A 25,879-nucleotide genomic window follows, 5' to 3' on the forward strand; every position below is an offset into this window, starting at 1 on the left:
CAAGGGAAACGATCTGTCCCAGCCTCTCATCCTTTCAGGTTCTTGCTCTGCAGAAGGGAAGGCTTTCTTGTGCCCCTTCCAAGACTCATGTCTGATCCTGCTCTGGGAGCAGGCTGTCTGTGGTCTGGGAAACCAATGACATTGTGGCCATGACTGGTGAGGGGGTGGTTGTGGAGTGAATGACTGGGGCAAAGGAGAGTCTCTGTGAGCCTGACACTGGAACAAAAGAGGTACAATTGAGAAGAGTTGTAAGAAGAGTGTTGCTGGTTACTTCACCAGGGTCATGTCATGCAATCAAAGTAAATATCAGTCCTAACTGCATTGCTATTTAGAACATCGCAGAGTAAGTTTGCACTCAGAGCCTGAATAGCATCATTTTGAAACCATGCCCACAGCAGTTGCAGGAGGAAGTTGAGCAACTGGGTGTAAGAGTCAGCTCTGGGGAGTCCAAGTTTAAGTGCTCTAAGAAGTGAGTGAACTGCAAGGAGGGCTGCTTAAATACATCTTTATTAATACATCAGTTTCAGCAACAGCTGAGGCAGTGACAGGCGTGTTGCTAGTCAGGACCTCCATTTTGTCATACTTGGCTATTCCAGAGTACCTAACTCACATGTGATTAACCTGAAATTACCTTCTGGATCCAGGAGTGGCTGGGGAGTGACTGTTTTCAGGTTTCTCATGTTTTCAGGTGGGTGGAAGGGTGCTGTGACTCTGTCTGCCTGGGTCAGATGAGCTGGCTGTGAGAACCCATGCCCATGAGACCTTTAGCTGCATGAGACGGGGTGTGTAATGTAAGCAATGTCCCTGTGCCACAACCTGCTGTTTTCTCATCCTCAGCTGTGAATGTGAATACCTAGATGAACACGCAAGACAGAGACAGCTGAACCTTCTAGGTTTTCTGGAGAAGTCCACACAGCAATAGGCTATTCTATTTGATTACAGAAAGGCACAAACATGAAATGAAATGCAACTAGCACACAAAAAAAAAACCCAAACAAAACCCCAACACATCACTCTAGAAGCCCACTAACTGTATGAGGTAGAAGGGGCTCTCTAATGCTAAAGTGAGAAAACTAAAAGATGTCAGGAAGGCAGTACCTTCTAGACCTTACTATGAAAGATCAGTAAAATAAGTAAACTAATGCATTAGGCTCAGCTAAGAAAACAGTAGAACATTTAAGTCAGGTATTTTCAAATTTACCTCAAGTCTCTCTTTAGCTGCCCCAGCATATTTAAAGATTTTGCTATCAGAATCTCAGACTCAATAATCAATGCTTTTAGAAATTATGGATGTTAGGTAGGAAAGAGGGAGGCTGTAAAGTGACAAGCATGGCAGAGGGGAGGGAGGAGAAAAAAAGAGAAAGTAAGCAATTATTGATTAAGCAAATCTTCAACAGGAAATCATGTCTCAAAAATCTGATTGCCTTTATGACAGCTTGACATACCTTATTGATAGAGAAAAACTGTATGTGCAATATGTCTTGATTTTCAGGCAACTTTTTATGAGATTCCCATAAGCAAATAAATGCTGTGCATTGATCTGCAGCTAGATGCATACAAAGCTTGTTGCAAAACCAGAATAGGGGGTGGTTCTCTGTTGAAATGGAAATGTGTATCAAGTTGGATTGCACAGATCCTGAATCTGGGGACCTAGATGAATACTCATAAAAGGGAAAATGCTTACTATCTATCAGGCTGGGAAGGAGTAAGTATGCTGTAGGACAGGGACAGAAAAAAAATAAAAATCTTCAATTAGAAGTATGAAAAATATGGGAAGCTAATCAACCAAAACAGTAGGAATAATCAACCAGTTGGGAAAACTGAGTAGGTAGCAGTTCTGTACAACAGTAACTCAGGCTTTGAGTGGTCACAGACTGGTGTGAGTCAACTATGCCTTGTTATTGCAAAGAAAAAAAGATAAGAGACCTGCTGGGATGAATTACGAGGATTAGAGTCTGAAAGACTCGGCAAGGAATTCTGCTTTGCTTAGCAGTTGTAAAGCTAGTTTTGGATGTTACACATGAAGAAGGATGTGGACCACCTGCAGAGTAAACAGAATGTGAAGGGGTCTAAGGGAAACAGTGAATTATCTCAGATTGTTTAATTAGGAAAGAATGACAACATAAACAGTCCACAAACATGTGAGAAGTTACTTATGAGATGGGAATAACCTGTTTTCTACACCCACCAGGGGCAGAAATTGCAACCAGGATATTTTAGGTTAAACATTAGGACAAACATTTTTCAAGGCTAGAGGTACTGGAAGAAAGATTGCCAGTGGTATGGTCAGGATCTGTCAAGAACAGGCTATGGGGTCTTTAAGAACTGGCTATGTACATATCTTCTATAAACAGATATTTTATAGGTGTAGTGGAGCTGCCTATCAGTATGATCATCTAAGGACCCTTCTGAGCCCTGTATTTCTGTTGTTGTTAATGTCATAAGATTGTAGAATGGTTTGGGTTGGAGGGGACCGTTAAAGCTCATCTAGTCCAACCCCCCTGCCATGGGCACGGACACCTTCCAATGGACCAGGTTGCTCAAAGCCCCATCAACCTGACCTTCAACACTTCCAATGACAGAGCATCCACACCTTTTCTGGGTAACTTATTCAGTGTCTCACCAAACTCAATTATAAAAAACATCTGTCTTATATAAAATCTAAATCTACCCTTTTTCAGTTTGAAACCTTCTCCCCTTGTCCTATCACTACAGGCCTTGGTGAAAAGTGGATCCTGGCCACCACTGCACCCATTTCCCCATCTCATGTCCTGATGTCCATGGCACTCCACTTGATATTACTTGAAGGTTTCAACCTGAAAAATCCTCCTCATAATCCTGCTTCTAGTTAAGTTAGTTTACCTGTGAAACACGGTGCAATTTCTCTGTTGTAATCCTGATCTCACCCTAACCCTGTTGCTTGTAAGTACAAACTCATGCAATGTTTTGGAGTTATCTTCATACATAAAACTATATCTCTTTTTCTAACCTTAAAACTTATGTTGTAGTACATAACTGTTCAACAATGTTCAAACATCAGCCATGGGTAAACACAAGAAGTGTCTTGTAGATATTGTATTTGGTATCTGGTAATCTCTGAACCTGAGAATTTCCAGTCATTACTCTTGAGAAATAATTTCCTTCTGCAGGCTTTTTTTTTGCTAAAAATATTCTTTTTAATACTTCTCTATTCTTTACATAAAATAATAAATTCTCAATATTTTTAACCAGATTAATAAAAATAAAGTTTTCCAGCCATGTTGAGTCCCAGTTATTTATGTATACAACAAGAGTAAACAATAATTACCTTTACTAATAAATTTTTTTTCTTTGTGTGTGTGAAGAGAATACTGAAAGAAATATTTAAAGTCAGTAAACCTATTTGGTTACAATTTTTTAACTGTTGTTTCTTCTTTTGAAATTAAATTGTTCCTTCTTTGTTATCTTTTAACAAATCATTAGGGCTCAGTAAGGCAAAAGGGAATATTTATTATTTGTACTGATTCTAGCTGGTAGAAAATAGTAGTAGTAGTAAGTAGTAGTAGAGTGGAAAATACTTCTCTCCTTGGAGTTTGCCCTTTTTAACATAAAGATAACTTTTATAAGGCAATGTCAAGATGAGTAACTGCTTAAACTCAGAAGTATTTTTTCCCATTTGTAACCTCTGCCACTGGCCTAATTCAGCCTTGTAAGTTTTGTTGGGTTTTTGTTTGTTTTTAAATGAGGTAATGCAGTGACAGAGAGCTCAGGTATCTGTGGTGCACTGTTTTTATTTACAAGAAATGTATGCAAAGTCTTTATTGCTCTGAAAAGGGGAAGAATCGAGCAACATGAGGGAGATTGCTTACAGTTTGTTCTTTTACAGTTTGTTCTTTTGACTTTCTCTTGGTAACATACAACTGTTTGATTCTCTTGCTCTCTGGCTTTTTTCTGTTTGCTTGATGGGTGCATCGCACAGATACGCTGTCCTTCCAAACTATACTCAACCTTTGCATCCACGTTCAAACCACAGTGCTACCCTTTATACAACATTATTTTAGTTCTTACCCCAGCCTTGTCATGCTTGTCTGGATTTCAGTCAGTATTTTTTACTGTGATGGTTACTGATAAATAAAGGTGAATTTAGCATGATTACATAATTCTGTTCTGCCCACTGTTTTCAGCAGTGCCCACAGAGCAAAGTCAATAGCTGTTTTCAGAGACAGCAAATCTACAGAATGAATTTGCATTTAAAATTAAATACATATTTACATAATCTTACCATTCAAAGTGCTATGGTATATGGCAATATGTATATATTTTTTTTCTTCTGGATGAAAATACGCTATTAATTCTGAGGGAAAAGGGTTCTTTCTCCCACTGGTCTCTTCCACAGGACTTTAGAAGAGGGCTGGCTTTGGAACTACTCCTTCCCACAGCAACACAGTGGTTCTAAACTGTTGCTATGAGAGGCAGGGAACCTCCAGAGCACAGCTCCTCCTGAGTCCTGAGCCAAGTAGGAGAAGACAAGTGACCCTGCTGTTCATGGAGGCAGCCCTTTCCTTTCCTGGATGCTGTGTGTCTCAGTTCCAGCTGAGGTCCTAATTCAGCTGTCCCGCAGCTATTAGCTGTCATGGCTGCATGACCTGCCTCTGTGTTGGGCAGGGAGAGCTCACATTGCTTAGAGCTTGTCCAAAGGTGGAAAAATCTGCAATTCAGCAGTGGAAGAAATGGCTCTTATGAATGGCAGAGTTGGTGCACCTGATGTGGCAAAAACTCCAGTATTACAACAAATGCCCTCCACAAGCATTCAATGATTTAACAAGTCAGTCTCTGAAATTGAGTAAATGTTTTACAGAGAGAAAGAGAGTATAATTGTTTTCCTAACTGGTTGTGGAACAGTGTTACCACATCTGTGCCTCAAGACAGCTAGCTGTTCACACTTCCAGGTAAGCTCCTTGGTGAACAAGTTCTTCAGCTTAACTGACTAGATCCAGATGGGATACCAACAGCAGCTGTGGTCACACCTTTTCATTAAATCAAGCCTCTGATTCTGCGTGATGTAGGGGAGTTTTGTCATTGACCTAATTAGGATCAAAAGCAAATCCCAATCTGCCTGCAAGACCCTGTGATGTCAGTTAAAAGTTGTGCCATTTTACTTTTGTACCAACTTCTTAACACATCATGGCTTCCATCTGCATGTGCACAGAGACCAACCACAGCTCTTAGGCAAGCATTTGGGATTAAGCTGATCAAAAATAGAATAGTGGACGAGAATCTGCTTCAACTTATTTTATGTTTCATACCAATTTAACTCCATTAATTGTCATGGAATTTCTTTTCAGTTGCACTGTTGCAATCAAGGGCAGAGCTTTTGCCCCAAGTGTTTCCCAGCTTCAGGAATCTTTTAATTTCTCTAATTTTTCTTGATGTTGTTTCACTAACCCTTCTTCATCTTTGCTGCTGAATATACATTTGATTATTAAATTTGGTGCTTCTCTTCACATGACCTATTTCTTTTGCGTCTTAATGCTGTTGCTTGGATACACTTCTAAGTCAGGCACTTGGTCTCATCTTGCTTTTCTCTATGCTTTGGGCAATACAAATGGCTTGCTGTTGAATATTTTTTCAGATTTTTAAATGTATGTGGTTTGTCTGGCACCTTGGTTTCAGCAGAACTTTTGTCTTATTACAGATGTGTTGTTTTACGAACAGTAAATCCTGTGTAACATTGAGTAGCTCCCTATTGCTTTTCTTTAGTCAGTTACAAAAATGGCACCATTATGCAGAGGAGAGGCCAATCACTACCAAATTTATGGGAATACCAATATTTATAGATAAACAGGGAGATACTTAATCTCCTTTTTAGATGTATACTATAGCTGCAAGTTCATTCCTTACATGAATTAATCTTTTTGGTTTAGTCCTAGACTAGTAAAAGTATACTACAGGAATAAACTAAAGCATTTTAATTTGAGCTGAGGTATTCTTACTCCTGTATGGAGTTTTGCTTATACCATTTTGAAAAAGGTATAGTAGACTAGAACAAGAAAAAGCTGAAGGAAGTGTGGCAGAGACTTTCAGAGATAGTGAGTAGCTACCATGTGTGGAGAGGTTAAAAAAGGTTAGAATTCTTGGCCTAGAAGAGTGACAATGGAAAGCAGCACAAGAAAAATCTTTAAAGCAAGGGATAGTTTGGAAAGGTAAATAAAAAGCAAGCAGTCTTGCTTCAATACAATACAAGATTTAGGAACATCCTGTGAATCATATAATGGATGGATAAAAAGAAGAAGGAATTACATTTTCATGTGACAAAAATAGTGGAATGTGATGCTGTTGCAGTCTGAGGAGCCAGTACTATGAAAGAGGGAGTAGGTGGGGTAATGGAATGTGTCTGTTGGTTGCTGTTGAAGATAGCAGCCAGATACAAACCTCACCTCAAACCTGTGGTCACTGATCGCTAGAAGCCGGCAAAAAAAGTACAACAGGAAGGTTCAGAGCATGTTGCTAGATTTTTGTATGGGTTGTACAATTTATACAATGTGTTGTCTGGCCTGTGTTGCTGTATCTTCACTGCTGCTTGTATGTGTGCTATCTTTAACAGGATTAAAGATAGCACAAATACACCTCCTCATGCTACAGGCACATCTTGATTTTGCTGTGTAGGTATTTTGGACATGTAGAACAAGTCTGAGGAGGAAGGGGAAACTTCTGAAATCTACTCTTGTCAAAACATTCCATATGCTTACTGGTATGTGGCTAAGTAAACACACATATGTGAGTGTTTAATAGCATGTATTTTCTTTGTAGGTGCACCCAAAATTCCATTATGGTTTGTACTGCTGGGGCGATAACAGAAATCAAGGAATTAGAATTCTGTGAAGAGAGAAGTAATTGATAGTGATATGATGTAGAAGCACATGCCTGAAATGAGTTAAGTACCTAGACATTCAATTTATTAACAGTATTACCAAATATTATTTCTGTGAAGATGTTACTGGAGGCTGTGTGAAACACAATTATCACATATGCTTATTGACAATCCTAATGAGAATAACTTCTATAATCATGTTATTGATGGGAAACTTCTTGTGCAAAGAACTGCTGGCTTGTGAGGTCGATGCAGAACACTGCTCTCTCAAGCAAAAGACTGAAGTGCCCACCTCACTGGAGAAGCAAAAAACTAAATAAACTGCTTAAGCATTAGCTGTCTAGTACCATTTTAGTTGCTATGTGGTACATCTCTCCTGTCCTCCAGCTGTTTCAGAAAGCTGCAGACCCACCATTAGTCTTGTGGTGTATCTGCCAGTCCCTGCAGATAGCTTTGATACCCAAGGGTGTGTCAAGTAGCACTAGATGATGCAGATGAATTCTGTGAGTGGCAGCTGAAAGGTCACCCAAGGGGCTCCAGCTGACACTCCATCAGGTAAGAGACATGTGGAGGAACCTGTCTGGGGAACCAATTCCTTACCTAGATGTGTCAGAGCATTGATGTACAGATCCCAGAAGTTTATACTTCAGTTACATGGACTGAACTTAGTGGAGCCAATACAAATAGATCACATTTAAAAATCATGTATGTGTGAGTTATGCAAGAGCAGATTCCACACTATACAGTACTGGGTACATGACTTCGATTACATTTTTACTTGATTTGGTACCTAGTAAGGAAGAAACTTTAATAAAGGTTCCAGTTAAATGCTCAGGTATTGTTCCTTCTGGTCTTTTAAAGAACTGTAATTTCTGTATGATTTTCCTCATTCAAGTATGTTCTTGACATGAAAACTGCAGGGGGCTGGACTAGATAACCTTTGAAAGTCCCTTCCAACCCAAACTATTCTATGATTTGATGATTCTATGTACATTTTAAATAATAAATAAATGTATAGGGGTTTTGAAATTAGAAAAACACATCGGTGAACTAACTTTATTATCCACTGCATCCCTCAAAGAGTGGATTAACGAGACATAGTGAATAAATCAACAATTAAATGTAACTGCCCCATGACAAACAAATTAAAAAAAACAACCAAACAAAAACAAAACAAAATAAGAAAAAAAAAACCCAACCACAAAAGCCCATAAAACAATTACAGATCTAGATAACAAAATCCAGGAAGATGTTAATATCTACAATAAATAATATTACACAAATAATACTTCATCTACCGTAAGAGCTCTGCATTTTGGTAATCAATGATTTTGGAAAACTTGTGTTGTTTTTCTTAGTATTTGTCACACAACATTAGTTTGGTCATACAACAAAATCCAAAAAATATATTAAGGCCTCCTGAAAGACCATTTAACTAATTGAGGCGCAACTGTTGTCTGTTGAAGGCAAAATGCCTTTCATCTTTCAATCTTGAAATCCTCTTTAAAAATGTCAGAAAAGGGTGTGTGATTACTTCACTAATGATTAAGGAACAAATCCAAAGTATCTGATAACTCAGTATTGCTTCTTATTAACAGTTGCATAAGCAAGGGATATGGAAAACCTAAATACATTCACAGTGTATCCTTCGGGATAGATGATGCCGGTATCTGTAGCCCTACAGCATGCTATGTCAGTGTTACCAACTGGATCATTACTTTCAGTGTGAGCTACTGTAATTACACAATCTCATATTGCAAGTACTTATCTTAATTCTGCCATTTACCTATCTCTCTGCATTTAAGAATGTTAAATGCCAGAATGTTTTAGATTGGAGTGTTTCAAACCTAGGTTAGTGTGAGTTTCAAACTTCTCTGAATTGATAAAACATTGCAGCTGCATACATTCTCAGTGGTTTCAGAGTATACAACCATATTAAGCAGGAACAGTCCCAGAATAGTTTGTTCTATCAGTTTTTGCACGGATCCATATTTCCAGACACACAAATTTCCAACAAGTCCTATCTGTCTGGCATGTGGAAACCCATCTCTCTACAGACAGTCGTCATATACCACTAAGGGCAGTCTTTCAGCCCTTACCACCAGCCACTTGTAGGTGCTTGAGGGAATGCCTTGACTGTGTTTCTTGTGCAGTTACACAGGCGTGGTGACTACTTATGGACACGTGAAACCTTTTGATTTAGTCTGGAACTGGGATTTCAGACAAGCTGTCTCAGCTGGGACCCAGGACCAACCCTGCTTCTTACTCTCACTTCTGTTAGTAAGCTGGTAGCTTCAGAGTGACAACATAAATGAGTGCTGACAGCCACCAAGTATTTACCAGTATTTCCAGAGTATCCAGAAGAGCAGACAAGTTCTGTTTCAGTTAAGTGAGAAAGACTGATAGATACTGTTGCAGGTGTGGATTTAATAAAGCAATAGAATATTTAATCCTCCCGCACCTTAACATTAGCCTTAACCACGTAGTTCCCTCCTGTTGTACAGGCAACTAGTGCTATTAATATAGCACTGCAGCTTCTCTCAAGAGTCTTCAGTCCCATGTGCCTGGGAAGAAGCTGGGGCTGTCTTTAACAGCCAAGTAAGCCCTGCCTACACTGCTGGTCCATCTCATTCTGCATCCCAGCCTAGGGGTCCTGCCTGCCTTAGTCGACCTCTGGGGGAGTGTGTCTTGCCACACAGCCTGATAAGGCAAGAGTGCACACCTCCAATACATGGCCCTACACAGAATAGAGAAATCTTCATCTGTCATCCTCATGTAGAGCCTCCCCCCACCCCAATACTGCAGTAATATATTAAGCGTTGTGTTTCCATGAGCTCTAGAGCCTTACATGAATACTAGAGGGACTCACTGTGACTCACACAACAGCTTTACATACACCCCCTCACACCCAGGATGGACTAACTGAGATTGCCTGTACCCAGACATCTGTCACTCTTGTTACATGTGAACTGAACACAGACTTCATTATATCACATTACCAAAATACAACTTTATTTTTCTTGAAAAAAATGAATGCATTCCAAACTCTGTTTGCAGTACCTGACTAGATTCCCCGGGAAAAAGATTTTTAAGGGTTTTTACGGCATGCAGAGTGTCTCATGTTATAGAATCATAGAATCATAGAATAGTTAGGGTTGGAAAAGACCTTAAGATCATCAAGCTCCAACCCCCCTGCCATGGGCAAGGGACACCTTGCTCTAAACCATATTACCCAAGGCCTCATCCAACCTGGCCTTGAACACTGCCAGGGATGAAGCACTCACAACCTCCCTGGACAACCTATTCCAGTGCCTCACCACCCTAACAGGAAACAATTTCCTCCTTATATCCAATCTAAACTTCCCCTGTTTAAGTTTTAACCCATTGCCCCTTCTCCTATCACTACAGTCCCTAATGAAGAGTCCATCCCCAGCATCTCTGTAGGCCCCCTTCAGATACTGGAAGGCTGCTATGAGGTCTCCACGCAGCCTTCTCTTCTCCAGGCTGAACAGCCCCAACTTTCTCAGCCAATCATCATATGGGAGGTGCTCCAGTCCCCTGACCATTCTCGTGGCCCTCCTCTGGACTTGTTCCAACAGATCCATGTCCTTTTTATGATGAGGACACCAGAACTGTACACAATACTCCAGGTGAGCAGAATAAAGGGGCAGGATCACCTCCTTCGACCTGCTGGTCACGTTCCTTTTGATGCAGCCCAGGATACCGTTGGCTTTCTGGGCTGCAAGCGCACACTGCTGGCTCATGTTTATTTTCTCATCAACCAGCACCCCCAAGTCCTTCTCCGCAGGGCTGCTCTGAATCTCTTCTCTGCCCAGCCTGTAGCTGTGCCTGGGATTGCTCCAACCCAGGTGTAGGACCTTGCACTTGGCATGGTTAAACTTCATGAGGTTGGCATCAGCCCACCTCACAAGCGTGTCAAGGTCCCTCTGGATGGCATTCCTTCCCTCCAGCGTATCAACCGAACCACACAGAACTGACAGAATACACCATGTATATTTATTTCCCCATGCTCTGAACACTTCTAACAGCACTTCAGACCCACATGGACTCAGATGGTGAAAAACTGTACCAGACTTTGTATTCAAGGAACTAACTAGGTATATGAAAGTACACATTGAACTAGATCAGCACATGCAGTCTTTTAACAACAGCGTATGCACACCTCCTTGTACTGTCAGTGCTTTGTTCACTAGCCCTGTAGAGGAGAGCACAGCAAAAGACTTTCTCTTTTGACTCATCCAATTTTCCTTTAATAGCTAGTATTACTTTAGTGATTTCTTTGCAGTGTTTCACTGATTATTTCAAATGGTATTATTTTCATTTGTTCAATATTTTGTTCTTGGTGTTGTTGGTTTCTAAGGTGACAAGTTCCATAATTTTGTGAAATCCAGTGATCACTTTTATATTTTGGTAAAAAAAATTAGGAGAGATTTATTCAAGGCTTGTGGTTTTAATTTCTGGTTTGGAGTCTTGGATGAGTAGATACCCATATGCATCAATTGGGGGCTGTCTGAAAATGAAGGGGAAGCTACGTTTCTGAGTATGTAGATGTAGTATGTAAACTAGACTGAAAGCAGTAATAATGACAAGCTTGGGCCTTTAGAAATAGGCCAGAAATTAACAGAATTAGGGTATTTGTAGTTTAATGGATTTAACTAGTTTTGACATTTTGCAAACAGTGGTGAGAACAGTCAAATGAACAGATGTACAGTTCTTACTAAAGCATAGTAAGTAAACAAAGAAGTTATATGAAGACTTGTAAATGTATCATACAACACAACAGTGTATACTCTATGAAAGGAAAGCAGATCTGAGAGTCTTCAGATTTAAAATTATTGGACAGCTGTCAAATCTCTGAGTGTTTTGCCAGCATTATTTCCCTAGAGAAATCAATTTATGACAGTATGAAGAATCAGCTAGAAAAACTTTTCATAATTGAGAACTCCATAAAAGACATGCTCCCAAGTTAATGCTTCAAGTTACTTCTAAGTTAGAGTAAAATGGACCACATAAAGTAGAGATGTGGTATTTTCATTTTATATAGATACTTTTATGAAGTTGTTTGTAATAACACATGAAATATTTCATGAAGCACAACAAAAACCACGATATGCACATCTGATGTAGTTTGGATCAGATGATGGTATTCCTGCTCTCTGATTTGGGTAGGCCTTAAAGCCTCACTCATGCTGTGCTTATCCAGCAGCTGAACTGCACCTGAATTGAGTCACAAAGGGTGAAAAACAACTGGAAGCATTAACTTCCTCAACCATCCTATGGCCATTCCTATTCATAATTCAGACCTCTCAGAGTAGGACTGTAAGGGGATTTGTTTTGGCATTACTTTCAGAATTACTTCAAAGGCAGTGGCTGGAAGGACTTTTACTGAATACTAAATTCCTGAACTTGCCTCTCTCAAACCTTAGTTAAGCTCTTTCTACTACAATCATAATTTAGCAGCCTACCAAAGTATTAGCAAAATCTTCCTTTGGTTCCTAAATCCAGGCAGAGATATTGTTAAAACAGGTATTTGAAAACCACAATCTACTGAGTCTGTACCACATGTGAGGCATAGCATCAGTCATAGCACCATGGTTACTAATGAGTCCAGTCTCTGCCCATTTGGTTAGAACGTGTAGATTCTGCTATCTAGTAACACATACCGATTATATGTGTTATATAGATACATAATCGGCTGCACAATATAGTTTCTGACAAATACATAAATTTAAATTTAGTTACAAAAATTTTAATGTAATTACCATGACAGCCTGTAACTTTAGGTGTCCCATCATCTATTTTACAGTATGTCATTAGCTTGTGAATGAAAAGTATATTTTACTGTTAATTGCTCCTTTCATGAAAACAGAGTTTCAGTATACCTCAAAACCTAGGTAAAGGTAAATCTGAAGAGAATGATTGCTATTATGTGTAACTTCAGGTAAGAGCCAATATTAATCTCATTTATGTGACTATATAGGGTATGGTTGTCATACCATACATCTATCTATATGCATTTGAATTAATAAGTTTTGCTGTATGGAAAAATGCTTACCTTGTGCCAGCTCTTGATCTTATCTAGTCTTTCTCCAAGTTTATTTGATCACTAAAAATAGGACAAAGCAAAACCAGTCAAAAGGGGGTAGGTTTCTGTGGAGCTAATTGCATGGGCTCAGGAAAAGATCTGGTGAGAACTAAAGGCAGTGATAAAATGGCACAGAGCCTTAGAGGTGGTAAGGAGGGCACAGAGTAATTGTGGACTAGAAGTGAGAGCTCACTCTCTTAGTAGCAGTGAGATGCTGGATGGACTTAGCTATGTGAGCAGAGTTTCAACCAGGTGTAAAAGAGGATTTCACTTCACAGTAGGTTAACATCTTGTTAATTTAGTTAAGTATTGTGGTAGTTATTAGTCCAGGGAGAAGAGAGTTAACCACAGAAAGAAAAATCCACTGCTCTTGAAATTCTGATGGATTCTTTTTTGTTTTCTACAGCTCATCCATTATACTCTGGCTACAGTCTGCATTGTGACAGAGACATACCATTAAAATGCTATAATCAGCTAACAGAATCACTGGACTGGACTACAGTCACAAATGGATACAAGCTTGGGATTTATATTTAGCTATGGTGATAGTGCAGTTTGCAAATTAGCATGGGCATACCTGATCCATCTTTAAATTAGCTAATCCTCTTAATGGAAAATTTCTGATCACTGCAACACTGTGCTTGGCACAAGGTAATTTACTTTTGCCATGGTGGTGTTTCCACTGTGCCAGCAGTGTGTGTGTATGCAGATTACATTTTAGACACATCCACCATCTACTTATGAATCCTAGTTTTCTTTTGTGAACATGGAGTTATGTGCTAACCTTTATGTATGGCTAGCAAAATGAGAACCTTTTAGAAAGAAGTGTAACAGTTAAGAATTCATTGCATAGCAAGAATGTGACACCTAGTGGATAGATGACATTGAGGAAATGTGAGTTCCCATCAAGGATTATTGACATTAAATGACCCTATCCAGTAGAACAACAAAGTAGATACCAAAAAAGACACTGATCTTGAATGACTGTTTACACAGGGCCAAAGTAATTGTGTGATGGCAAGTCCGCCCTGAAAGCTCAGAAGTGAAGGTGGTAAGAGGTTGGTTTAGAAGGATTTTTTTTGTAAGCCACTAGCAGAATGAAGATGTCAGGCCAAGAAGGCTAGAGAGCTTTAAAAAAACAGAGACTAAAGCCCATGAAGACCTTGTGGATATTCAAGAGATGCATCATAACTGGAGATTTGCAACAACCAAAACACAAGAATAAAGCATGTCTAAACCCCCACTTTTGTTAAACCCACTTCTGTTATTCCCATGCTGTATCTTCAGGAAGTGAATTTTAACAGTCAGAAATACTCACTGGTGAGTAACTATATGGGTAGGCCCCTGGGAGCTGGATGAAACTGAGACACAGTTTAAGAAGTATGACTAACACATTCTACCCAAACTAGCTGATACAGACTTTTGACTCTCTGAAACTCTCTACTGCAGTCTGTAGAGCCTGAATTTCAAGTATTCATATACCTCAATTTTCCCATGTGCTCTAGTCCCTTACTGCTTCATTGGCTATAAATAACAAAAAACCCAAACAAGCAAACAAAAAAAATAATCACCAGAAACTGGTATTTTATACTGGCTACGGAGTACAAACCCAACTTTTCTCTGTATTTCCAAATACACTGAAAAGTACATGTTGAATAATAGCCAGATGCTAGAGGAAGGATAAAGCTTACCTTCTGGCACTTCTGCTCTGTATGGGGTCTATACATTGGCTCTAAAAAACCTCTACCACAGGGGTCTTTTTCCTGGGGCAGTCCCTAATTCCACTGGATAAGCCAAAATGAAGTTGCTTGTCAGATAATTAGTTTATGGCAGTTCCATCTTACCTGAAAAGCTGTTATGAATTTGCTTTCAGTAGCTTGTAAGCTAAGCAACAGTGGGTTTTTACTTGGCACAAACCAGAAAGGCAAACAGTGCAAGCTCCCAGCTGTGAGGGACAGTTTCTGTGACCATTCTAGATCAGCATGCGCTGGTTATGTCTGTAGGCTGACCTATTCACAAGGGACACCAAGCGCCCTAGTATTGTCCAAAACAGTACTCGGAGAACATGGTTTACAAAAGCTTCCACAAACCCAGCAGCAGAGTGCATTTTGCCAGCCAGCTTCTCCCTCTGCCTTTCCTTCTCTTCAAGGCATACTTTGCTCTTCTCAGCTACACGTGGATGTGTGGAATTTCTACAGATATCTTTGTTATCAAAAAGGCAAAATTTTCCTCTTTTCCCCGTAGAAATATGTTTACAAACAAAACTAACACAGTTGAAGAGCAGGGCTTTCAGCTTCAGCTCCAGAAAGAAACCTGGCCTGGCAAGAGAGACAGCATGGGAAGGGAAATGAGCAAAAAACAGAGGATGAAGAAAAGAGGGCTCATTGTCCATAGGAGCACTGGTAAAACACTGTAATAAAGCATTTTGACAGTACTGCGGCACCGGGACAGGGCCGTCGCTAACCAACACCGCCGCAGCCCACACCAGCAGCCAACCCCCTCAGTCCCCTCAGCATTCCACAGCTTGGTCCGTGAGCACGAAAACGAGGCGGAGCAGCACTGCCTCCGCCAGTGGGAGGACGGCGGTGTCAGAGTCGGGCCGCCCCGTTGCAGCTCCCGTCAACGGCCGCAGAGAGGTTTCCGCCTAGCTCGGCCCGGCCAGGCCCCGCCCTGCCTTGGGGACGTGGAGCCGGCAGCAGGCTGTGAGTATGGGTACAGGAGGGTGGGCAGTTGTCTCCCAGCGGGAAGGGGTTCTCGCTGCCGTGACGGGACTAGCCTCTTGCCTTCCAGCCTAGCCTAGCCTAGCCTAGCCTAGCCTTGCGTTGCCTTGCCTTGCCTAGCCTAGCCTAGCCTTCCCCGCCTTGGGACGCAGGCGGTGTTGAGCTGAGGCGGTGTGTCCGGCCTGAGGCGTCCGACGTGGAGCGTGGGGGGGACAGGGTGGTGTCCGCCGACGGACCGCGGCCTTGCGGGAGGGAGAGAGGGTGAGTCACTGGTTGTGCTGGCGACGGCGAGGCGACTGGGCCTCTCCTCCCTTTTCGTCCGGGGAGCTCCCTCTGTCCTGAGGGGCCCTGGAGCCCTTCGTGAGCTTCGTGGCTGGGAAAGGGGACTGGGGCTTAGAAGTGCTTTTGTTTGTGTTCCCCACAGCTCTGGTTCTGTCTCAAGTTACGCTGAGTGTAGGTATGAGAGGCTAAGTTGTATCCGGTGGGGTCAGTGGCAAGCATTCAAAATGAGTATAGGAAATCACAAACATATTTTGGAAGGGTGCTTAAACTTTGCTCTAGGTTTCAGTTGTAATAAGCCTAAAATTAACAGATCTTACTTAGTCACCACTTCAAGCACAATGATTCTGAAGAAGTTACAGAATCACGGACTGGTTTGGATTGGAAGGGACCTTAAAGCTCATCCAGTTCCAATCCCCTGCCGTGGGCAGGGGCACCTTCCACTAGACCAGGTTGCTCGAAGCCCCGTTCAGCCTGTCTTCTGATAGCACCAAAGTTTAATGAGTAGCGTACGGTTTATACAGAGGCTGTTTGCAGAAGGTAACTGTTCTGGAAAGTGATACTAGAAATATTTAATAATTACCTAGTGCATTTCATTTTTAAAATAATCTTGAAATTGCACCATATGCAATGTGGCGTTATCCTAAAAGTAATTATGGAAAGTGAATCAATGAGGTGGAGTGACTTATCAAGACAGCTTAGTCAATTATTGACAATCACAGTGCCTTATACCTGATGATGTTTTCCTTTGATTCAACCTGCTTATGCAGATTTGTATCTAAAATGATGTTAAATACTTTATTAATATAGTGTATTTCTTTTAAAGACACACATACTTGGGTTCAGAGCTTTAAATCTGAATGCTGCAGAATTGTGTTCGTGGAAACTGGCAAGTGAAACTAACTGAAAACCCCAGTGAAATCTGTTTTGAAAGGTTTTTATTTTTTTTTTGCCAGTTAAAAGCAAATAGATCCTGTTTATTAGGATATGCATGTTTGCAGTATCACTGTACTTTGCAGGACAATTTACATGAAATACTGAAGATTGTGATTTCTCTGTGAATCACACAAGCCTGTCATAAAAGGTGAACTGCATCCTTAGAGCAACTTACTTAGAAATCAAGTAAATTTCAGTCTTTGAGCAGCAGAGGGGAAAGCTGCTTAGACAGTAGATAAACTCTTCAGTGAACTTAATAGCAAGATAAAAACAAACCCTACACCCTCCAAACCTTCTCCTCAGTTTTAAATTCAGTCTGTGGTAGGTTTTTTTGGTTATTGATTTGTTGTTTTTTTTTAGTTTATTTATTTTTACCCGAGTAGTTTAGTTACCAAATTTTTCTTATAATTAACACTTCTGAGATGATGTATGAAGCAGCTTAGAGGTATTGATAATGGTATAGTGATCTCTCTAGAATCATTTATGTAAAAACTGAAGACACAGTATCAACAAGACTCACAACGAACAGCTGAGAGCGCTGGGGTTGTTTAATCTGGAGAAGGCTCATTGGGGACCTTACTGCTCTCTACAGGTACCTGAAAGGAGGTTGGAGCAAGGAGGGTGTCAGTCTCTTCTCCCCGGTACTGCACTAGGACAAGAGAAAATGGCTTCAAGTTGCACCAGGGGAGGTTGACTATTAGGAAAAATTCTTCAGTGGAAGGGTTGTCAAGCATTGTAAAAGGCTGCCCAGGGAAGTGGTTGAGTCGCCATCTGTGGAGGCATTTAAAAGTCCTGTAACGTGTTTTTTAGGAACATGGTTAATTGTGGTTGTGGCAGTGTTAGGTTAAGAGTCTGACTTAAAGGTCTTTTCCAATCTGAATGGTTCTGTGATTCTGTAAAGGTTGACATAGATCATTTGGATATTTACATATAAAACTATGCTGATGCTCAATGCTTTATAACTGGATTTTGTCACAGAACACTTGGTTCAGATCTTTAAACATGTCATATAAGTACTTTGTGCATAATTTGCCTATCTGTGTGATAGATATCCCGCTCTCCTACCCAAGTTAGTATGAGCTTCCTTGGTATGTTTAAAGTGTCACTAGATTAACTGAAAAGGTGTCTCCTTAAAAGTATAATGTATTTGCCCTCTTTTACCTGGAGAGTCTTACAGGTTTTAGATAGCTCTTTTACTATTGTTCTCTTTTGTTTTCATTTGCAGACAAATACACGTAGGAAGTTGCAAACTGTTGTTTTTGATGATAGCATCTCTTTATTACTTTATTTATTGACTTTCTCATCACTGCTGCTTTGCTATATGTAGCAGAACAATTTCCCTACTTAGAGAGGAGGACATAAGTGACACCAAAGACTGGTATCATCTTGCCAAGTGGCAGCTGGACAGGTTGCTTTTTATAGTAGGTCCACAGAAATGGGCACCTGCCGCTTGGCTAAGCACAGGCACATATAACTCACAATAATAAAGTTTTATGGGTTTTAGATTAATACTGGATATTTATTTAACATTGGCATTTTTGTTTTGTTTTTGTACTTAGCAATCTCTCAAAAGATGGCACAAAGCTGTCCTTTCCTGGATATTTGTGAGTCTGACTTCAGGCCTCTGGTAGTAATTGAGCTTGCCAAAAGTGCCAAAGCGGAAACTATAGAATGGTTCACTAAAAGAATTGTGGACAAAAAAGCAAAGGGAGGTGAGTACAGTATGACCTTCTGTAACACTCTGAAATCAAATTGGCTGTCATCATAGTATGAATTCCTAGAAAACCAGTTTTCAGGTAGTCTGTGGTAATTATTCTTTAATTACCCATTTTGCCCACTCCATTTTGCATTTTTTGAAGTTGTTTAATTGTATACAAGAGTAGAGCTTCATGCTGGTATGATGAAAATTTAATAACTGAACCCAGTTATTAATGGAAATATCAGTTTAAGGTCACATGTCTGTTAAACTCTAGAATCCTTCAGGTTTTTTTTTGGTGAAACAGTGATAATCTGTCTTTCAATGTAGTTTTGATACCAGTTTTTATAGTAATTGTCTAGAGTATCCTTCTGTTGCTTCTTATGAGAACATTCTAAGCCTTGTGAAAATGAAGGCACATCACATCTACTGTCCTGTCTAGTACTGTTTTGTAGAATGGAGATAGCAGTAAGCAAGTTAATCTTGATAAATTCATGTTGGATTTTAATTTTTGTTTTGGTAGCTTGTGGGCTTGTACAAAGACTTCATTACTCAGTTTAGTGTATTACTCAATTCCAGGAATTGAGGTTAGGCTAATTAATTTGTAATTCCATAGACTGACTGGGATGGGTTTTTTTTTGACATTTTTTAGAAAGACATTATTTATGGCTGTTGTAGCTTGTACCTTACAGTCACTAATATTTCTGTGGCTGTTGGATTTGTGGCTAAAAACTTGCTTTCAGGCCTCTGTTAGATAAGTCAGAAATGTTTCTATTTCAAAAGTCTCGTCTCCTTAAAAAGAGTGGGGCCATTTATAGAAGCATCAGTTGCTTACATGATGTGACCACTAGGGGAAAAGATCGAAGCTAAATAAGGGGGTGACCCTGCAAGACTTCAGGTGCTGTTGAAGCCTTAATTCGTTGTGCCCTTATGCAGCTTCAGCACTCCTGATAGCTAGGTCCAGTATGATGGATGCTAAAACGTGAGGGGTTTGAGGCTTAATTTTAATGTATTTTTCTTCCTTATTTTGCCTTTCTTTAAAGGTGCACAACTGCTGGTTAAACCATTGCTCACAGAAAAAGAAGGTGAAAATATATATCTAGTTGGAGCTTCCCACTTAAGGCTGTTGCTGGGAGCTGAAACTGTGGGTTTGGTGAAGGAATGTAATGATAACTCAATGAGAACTTTTACATATAGCAGCAGAAAAACTTTCAAAGATTTTGCAGGTATGGAATTTTAGGGGTCTTTGGCATTGGAAAGCTATGGCTAAAGATAAGCAAATACACTGCTAAATATTTTATGGTCTTTTTATTCCTGGGGATGGTAACAGTGAGCAAAAATGGAAAGAACAAGCCATGAAAAAATACTTATTTTTACCTATGGGAATTCAGATCATATAATGAAATTAAAATTGTTTTTCCTTTCACATGGCTTTCACTTTTTGCTTGCGTTTGACTTTATGCTTTTGCGTGGTCCAAATATTCTCTTAGTTGTATGAAAGTATTTTGTTGAAATGAAGACAAAAAAAAAAAAGGTTGAGAAATGTGAGTGCAGGATTAACTATCAACATTATGAATTAAAGGAATTAAAGTAGTAGTCTAGTTTCTGTGAGCCAGTTTTGAGGCTTATCTTAGAATTAGCTGGAGAAAACATTTTCAAAAATACATTTGAAAATCATTTTCCTATTATATTTACACATCAAACAAAAATAACACTACAGAGCCATGCAGTGGAATTTGGGCATGATTAGTGAAATAATCCCTTTTCCTTTTTAATTTTGAGGTGGTGCCAACACAGTAACATTCTGTCTTAAATGTGTTACCTGTACGATATTTAAACTCCTTACAGTAGCAAAGCTTATTTTCCTGTCCAGGTAAACGTTTGAATTCAACCTTAATCTTGTGAATACTTTTCCTGTGCCTGTTTGGGTGATGACTTTCACCATGTTTTCAACAAAAGGCTGCTTGGGTCTGTCTGAAACTCAACTTTATTACTGTTTTATTGTTTGTTTGGTGTCAGTTTATCTAACACTGCTGCTGTGCACAATAACTGTTTGCAGTGTCTCTTCTCTTCCAACCATATTTTTCTGAAATTGGAAAGCCTGGAGAAGAATTGTCAGTTGCAAAGGTCATTTCTATTTCTTTCGTGTGTTTATATCCTTAATGCTAATCTGACTGCCATTGCCAACAGATTCTGTAGTAGCAGCAGGAACTCCAACTACTGTAAACCTGAAAGATAATTTTTTTTTTTTAACACTAATATAATTTTAGTTTTATCCAGATCTGATCAGAGGATAAAGTAATTGACCATGCTTACATGAGGTGAAAAATGAGTCATCTGAAAAAGAAACCCTGCAGCCTGTGTTTCTTACTAGGATTTCTAGTTCCCCAATTTACCTGATACTTTATTTTTCATCTTAAGAGATTTGTTGCTGGTTTGGCTTCTTAGTTAGTATATTCAGGGCCATACTTATAGCTTCTTATTCCTGAGGGGAAAAAATAATCAATTGGTCATTATCTCAAGGAAATTACAGTTTCCTTGATGGTAAATTGATGGGGTTGACAATAGTTGTTACTGTAGCTCTTAAAAATTCACAATTTTTTGAGATGTTTCTTACTTTGTTTTATGTTATTTATCTATTTTTATAAGAACTCATTGTCTCAAGTAGCATATAATTGGGTTGTATGGGCAATAAAGAGCAAGATACTGTGATATTTGGTGTGAAATGGTTATTGAAAAAGAGATTTGTCCTGACATCTTACTGGGTTTTCGTATGAAAATACTTCAGTAACTGAATGGCAGAAGGGTGTATGAAGGTTCTGGGATTGGCAAATAGTGGATGCCTAAGTAATAGCCTTTCAGAAGGGCAAGAGTATGCAGTATTTGCTGGTATACTATCCCAGCCTCCAGCTATTAGCACTTAGGGGTGTTCTTGTTTCTTGAGTGATTCATTTTCTTAGTTCACCGGGGCAGCCAAAACTGTACTGGCCAACATGTGCTGGTTAGAGAAAACATCTTCCCAAGATGTGTATTTTAAATAGTGGAGTTTTTGCTAATGGATGTTGATTGGCAGTAATTGTCATGTTGGGGTTTTTTTTCTTGATTCTGGTTGGTTTTGATTGTTAATTGCTGCCAGGGTTGTCTTTCAGTGCTGCAGAGTTTCATACTACCTTCTTTTTGATTTAGATGACAATCACGAATTTCTTACAATGGCAGAATGTCAGTATATCATCAAACATGAACTCGAAAATTTGAGAGCTAAAGATGAAAAAATGATCCCTGGATATCCTCAGGCAAAGCTGTATCCAGGAAAATCAATTGGTAAGCCAAGTATTTTATCCTATGTAATTCACTGTGTTGATGTAGGACAGTGGAAAAAAAGTAAATGTCCTGCAGTGAAGAGAAATCCTTCAGACACTGAAATCCCACTATTTGATCAACTTTATTTTCTCATCACTCCACAGTAATAGGGCAAGAGGTAATGGATGCACAGTGCAACCGGAGAAATTCTGAATAAATATTGAGAACATGTTTTTCACAATGAGGGTAATCAAACATTGAAACAGGGGTTTAGAGAGATTGTGGTAACTGTCCTGTGAGACTTTCAGATCTTCTCTAGACAAGGCCCTTAGCAGCCTGATACAAACTGGAGCTACTCTGCAAGTTGGACCAGATGACTCCCAGAGAGGTTTCCATCCTCAGTTTTCTGTGAGGATGAGACTCTGGCCTTATGTTCTTTTCAGTTGGATAATTGTCATATATATTGATGTCATCCGTTATTTTTATAAGTAGTAGCCAAAATATTTGGTTTTAAGAAAATTACATAATGATATACTTGGATTGGTTTTGTATAAAATGGCTGGAATGAATAACAGTGTTCCAGAGCTATAAATTTCACAATATGAAGGAAGGTTTTTTTCAATCGTTAGAATTCATTTATCCTCCCCTTTGCTTCAAGAGCTCCCTTTTCATGGGAGAAAGAAGAAATGAGAGCTAGTGCTGTATTTATGGTAGCTGGAACTAATTCATTGGCAGAGATGCTGTAGTTTCTTAGGAGAATTTCTCTTTATACTTGTATGTCCTTTTAATAAGTGTCTTTATTCACTAGTATTGATCATCAAAGAAAGAGCATATCAGTAGCTCAAGAAATGTGAATGAATGTAAATGTCAGATGAGTTTACACTAATTATTGTTTATATAGCTGTTTATATTTTTCTAGTTAGGTGAAGTAAATGCTGAGTGGAAGTGGTAAGTAACTATCGTACAGCTTCCAGTGCCTACCCTCTCCTTGTTTTGCATTTATTTTCTTCTTAATATTTGTATGGTTGTAACTTCCAGTTTGTTAGTTGTTTATCCGTACAGGTAGTATTGCTTTCCATAACAAAGTTAAATACAAATTGTCACTATTTGGTTTGTTTGCAATGAAGATGTGTTGTAATTTATGAATTAGTGTAAACTGATATTTCACATTGGTAATTCAAAAATGTTTTTAGTATGTTTTCCATAATACAAAAATGGTTCTTCAATTTAGTGTTTTGTTATGTCTTTCTTTGCTTGCATGCAAGATCAAGGTCTTTCCCCACAAAGCTACACATGGCGTTTCAGTTCTGACCTATAGCACTTTCTACTTTTCAAGCTGCAACTCATTATAGTACAAACCTATGGAATTGTTAATTGATACAAAAAGATTGCTCTTTCTCTTCCAGTGGACTGCACAGTCCTTGTAGGAAGAGGTCCAATTGCTCTCTATAATGAATAATTTTCAACTAACGTGCAGATAATTTGTTTTTAGGATTTAACTGCTAGATTGATTTCAAAGGAACTGTAGGCTTGCTAAGTACATCATGTGACCTGTCTGCTTATCTCAACTTCACCGTCTTTGAAGCAGTACTAGGTATTATTTTTTTAATTTTTCCTTCTAGTGAGAAGATTATTGACCAGTGGTATTCTAGTTCAGATTTTCCCACTGCAGGATAGAGAAGAGTTGAAAAAGCTCTGTCACAGCTGGTATGGTCGAGTGAAAGTTGGCTATCAACCATTAGGTATGTGAATACTTACTCCACTACAAATAAAGTGCAGGGTTTCTTTTGGAGAAGTTTTCAGTTTGTGTGAGAAGACCAAGGGTCCTTCCCAAAAGTGAAACTTGTGTGGAAGGTAAGTATTATACCAAGAAGTCTGTTTTTTCAGTAACTCTTTACCTTTTCACATCTCCAGTTACCCACTGCAGTTCACTTCTCCTAACACTGCCTTTCTGCCCAAGTTGCTTTGCTGTGAACCAAAGTCCTTGTTTTACCTATCTTTGCTTTTACTGGTCTTGGAATTGACAGAGTGGCTTAGGCTCTGGTTAAGGAAGGATCCGTGTTTCCAGATTTGTTGACATGCGCAGTTGAGGTCTCTGCATCAAATTCTGCATCATTCTAAGATGGCCATAGGATAATCTTTTGTTGTAACAACTTGCAGCACAACTGTTCTCGAGTGAAGCACTGGATGTGCACTTTATTTTCTTTCTCATGGCTGTAGGAGTTCTGTACATAGGCTTTTGGTCACAGTTTCCAAGTTGGAGCTGGGAGAAAGTTCAAAGGGCTTAGCTTTTGCACTGTGATCATCTAGCATAGCATCTTGAAGTTGGACCATTGTTCTTTTACCAGATGGGGAAGTTTTTTCTTATTCTAACATTCCCCGTGTAACCTCCCAAAATGGTTCAGGACTTGTGAAATTGGTAGTTCAGAATTTGCAGATTCAGTGTCTGTGAGCTTCCATATAACAAGTCTGTACATCACAAGTGCTCCTGATCTGTAAAGCAGTAATGGACAAAGTCACGACTGTTTTCTCTTGACAGGAAAGCTCCTCAATGTCTGGAATTCCCAAAACTATTTTGAGTCGTAGGCATGTCAAAAGTGTGTTTACAGCGGTTTGTTTTAAATTCATTATCTGTATGAAGACTGTATGTTGTTGCAAGCCAGCATCACTGAGTATATTTTCCACATTGAAGAAGCTTAAAATGAAAATGATTTTCTAGCCTGCTAATGTTTAAAGTTAAGTTCCGGATTCTAAACCTGTAAACCTTACTTAAAAATAAGAAAATAATCATTTGAGAGTTTGCCTAACTATTAATCTCTGCACCTTGCAGTTGCTTGATAGTTTTTTTGAGCTACAGGAAGTTAAAGATCTGACTTGATAATGCCTGCCTGCAGAGTATTGTGTTAGGGGTCTTACTGTGTGCTTGTCTTTTGTTTATGTAAAAGATACATATTTTTTGACTGACACTGAATACACACAAAATTTCAAAGTAAATACCAGGAGCCCTGTTACGTGTGTACTGATTTAGGGCTTTCTTTCTGTGTGTTTAAAGTGTGAAATGGTACTAATGACCTACACTTGAACTTGTCAGTAAATTTTATATTAAGAGGGATGTTGGAGTGCTGATTCTGTCTGCCTTTCCTTCTTGCTTTCAGTGACTGATTGGCAACTGTGAATTTCTGCTGTAGTGTTTTGTGAACCATAAGCTGTAAGAATATTCTGGTATTGCACGAAAGGTTTTGATGTGCTAGTCTATTATGGAGATGACATTTACAGTGTCAGTTCAGAGGTCATGATGTCGTGACTGGTGAATAATTCTGTTAAGCTGGTGAATACATAGCAGTGGCATACAAGCAATCTGGTCTTCCAGGTGGGCAAAGATAAAGCAGATTTCAGCATTCTAAACTTGGTTTGCTAGGAATTTCTAGATCTTATTGTGGGATGCTATGTCTAGATTGTGTTGGATAGTACTACTGCATTTTTTTTTATTAGTAGAAAGATAGATGACATCTTGGCCTCCTTGGAGGTAATACATCTGTTGTGAAATGTATCCATTAGCATCCACTTTTCAAGTCTTTGTAACAACTAGGCAGACAATCTTGGTGAGTACAACCAGTGTGTATTTCATATATCAGTTGTCTGCTGAAGGGAATGTCTCAGCCTGGCTCTACTATCTGACATCTTTAAGATTTCAGTATACCTTTCCAGCTATTCCTTTAGTTCCTTGAGGGCTGGCAAAGCACACCTAGTCCTTTTCGGACATGAGTGGGCTGGAACAAATTTGTTTCCCAAGTGTATATATGCCAGTGACAAGCTTCAGAAGTTAGATGTCACTTGCTGTTAAAGTTTGGTTTTTCATGATACCTGTTGCCTTCTGTGTCATCCTAGCCATTCAGTGGTAGGTGCTGTTTGCAAGAATGCTTTTGGTTTCTCTCTCTGCCCCATGTATTTGATACTGATATGGTAAGTACTGAGATACCTGAATTCCCTGC

The 25,879-nt window shown here is 39.4% G+C and overlaps 2 protein-coding genes and 1 long non-coding RNA gene across 6 annotated transcripts in view; 2 read left to right on the forward strand and 1 right to left on the reverse strand.

Annotated features, from left to right (window-relative positions):
• ABHD5 (abhydrolase domain containing 5, lysophosphatidic acid acyltransferase) overlaps window positions 1-25,879 on the reverse strand; it is a 294,222-nt gene that overhangs the window by 29,643 nt on the left and 238,700 nt on the right. The window lies entirely within an intron of this gene.
• On the forward strand, window positions 1,788-14,192 carry LOC133218658 (uncharacterized). 2 transcript variants are annotated; one of them, XR_009727238.1, is made up of 3 exons: window positions 1,788-2,602; window positions 6,790-7,405; window positions 13,363-14,192. It is a non-coding gene; the product is annotated as an uncharacterized LOC133218658 (long non-coding RNA). The 2 variants fall into 2 exon arrangements; XR_009727237.1 differs by lacking the exon at window positions 1,788-2,602 and having other exon boundaries at window positions 4,538-7,405.
• The window catches only part of ANO10 (anoctamin 10), a 135,475-nt gene continuing 128,038 nt past the window's right edge, over window positions 18,443-25,879 (forward strand). For all 3 annotated transcript variants that reach the window (XM_061365310.1, XM_061365311.1, XM_061365308.1), the window contains exons 1-4: window positions 18,443-18,603; window positions 19,631-19,813; window positions 21,774-21,908; window positions 23,510-23,629. In XM_061365310.1, the coding sequence (XP_061221294.1) occupies window positions 18,465-18,603; window positions 19,631-19,813; window positions 21,774-21,908; window positions 23,510-23,629 (577 nt within the window). In that variant the 5' untranslated portion in view covers window positions 18,443-18,464. The remainder of the gene's footprint in view (window positions 18,604-19,630; window positions 19,814-21,773; window positions 21,909-23,509; window positions 23,630-25,879) is intronic.

Source organism: Neopsephotus bourkii, unplaced genomic scaffold, assembly GCF_033783945.1.
Source record: "Neopsephotus bourkii isolate Nb327-2 ecotype Australia unplaced genomic scaffold, CSIRO-AGI_Nbou_v1 NB_1280, whole genome shotgun sequence".
In the NCBI taxonomy this organism is placed as follows: Eukaryota; Metazoa; Chordata; class Aves; order Psittaciformes; family Psittacidae; genus Neopsephotus; species Neopsephotus bourkii.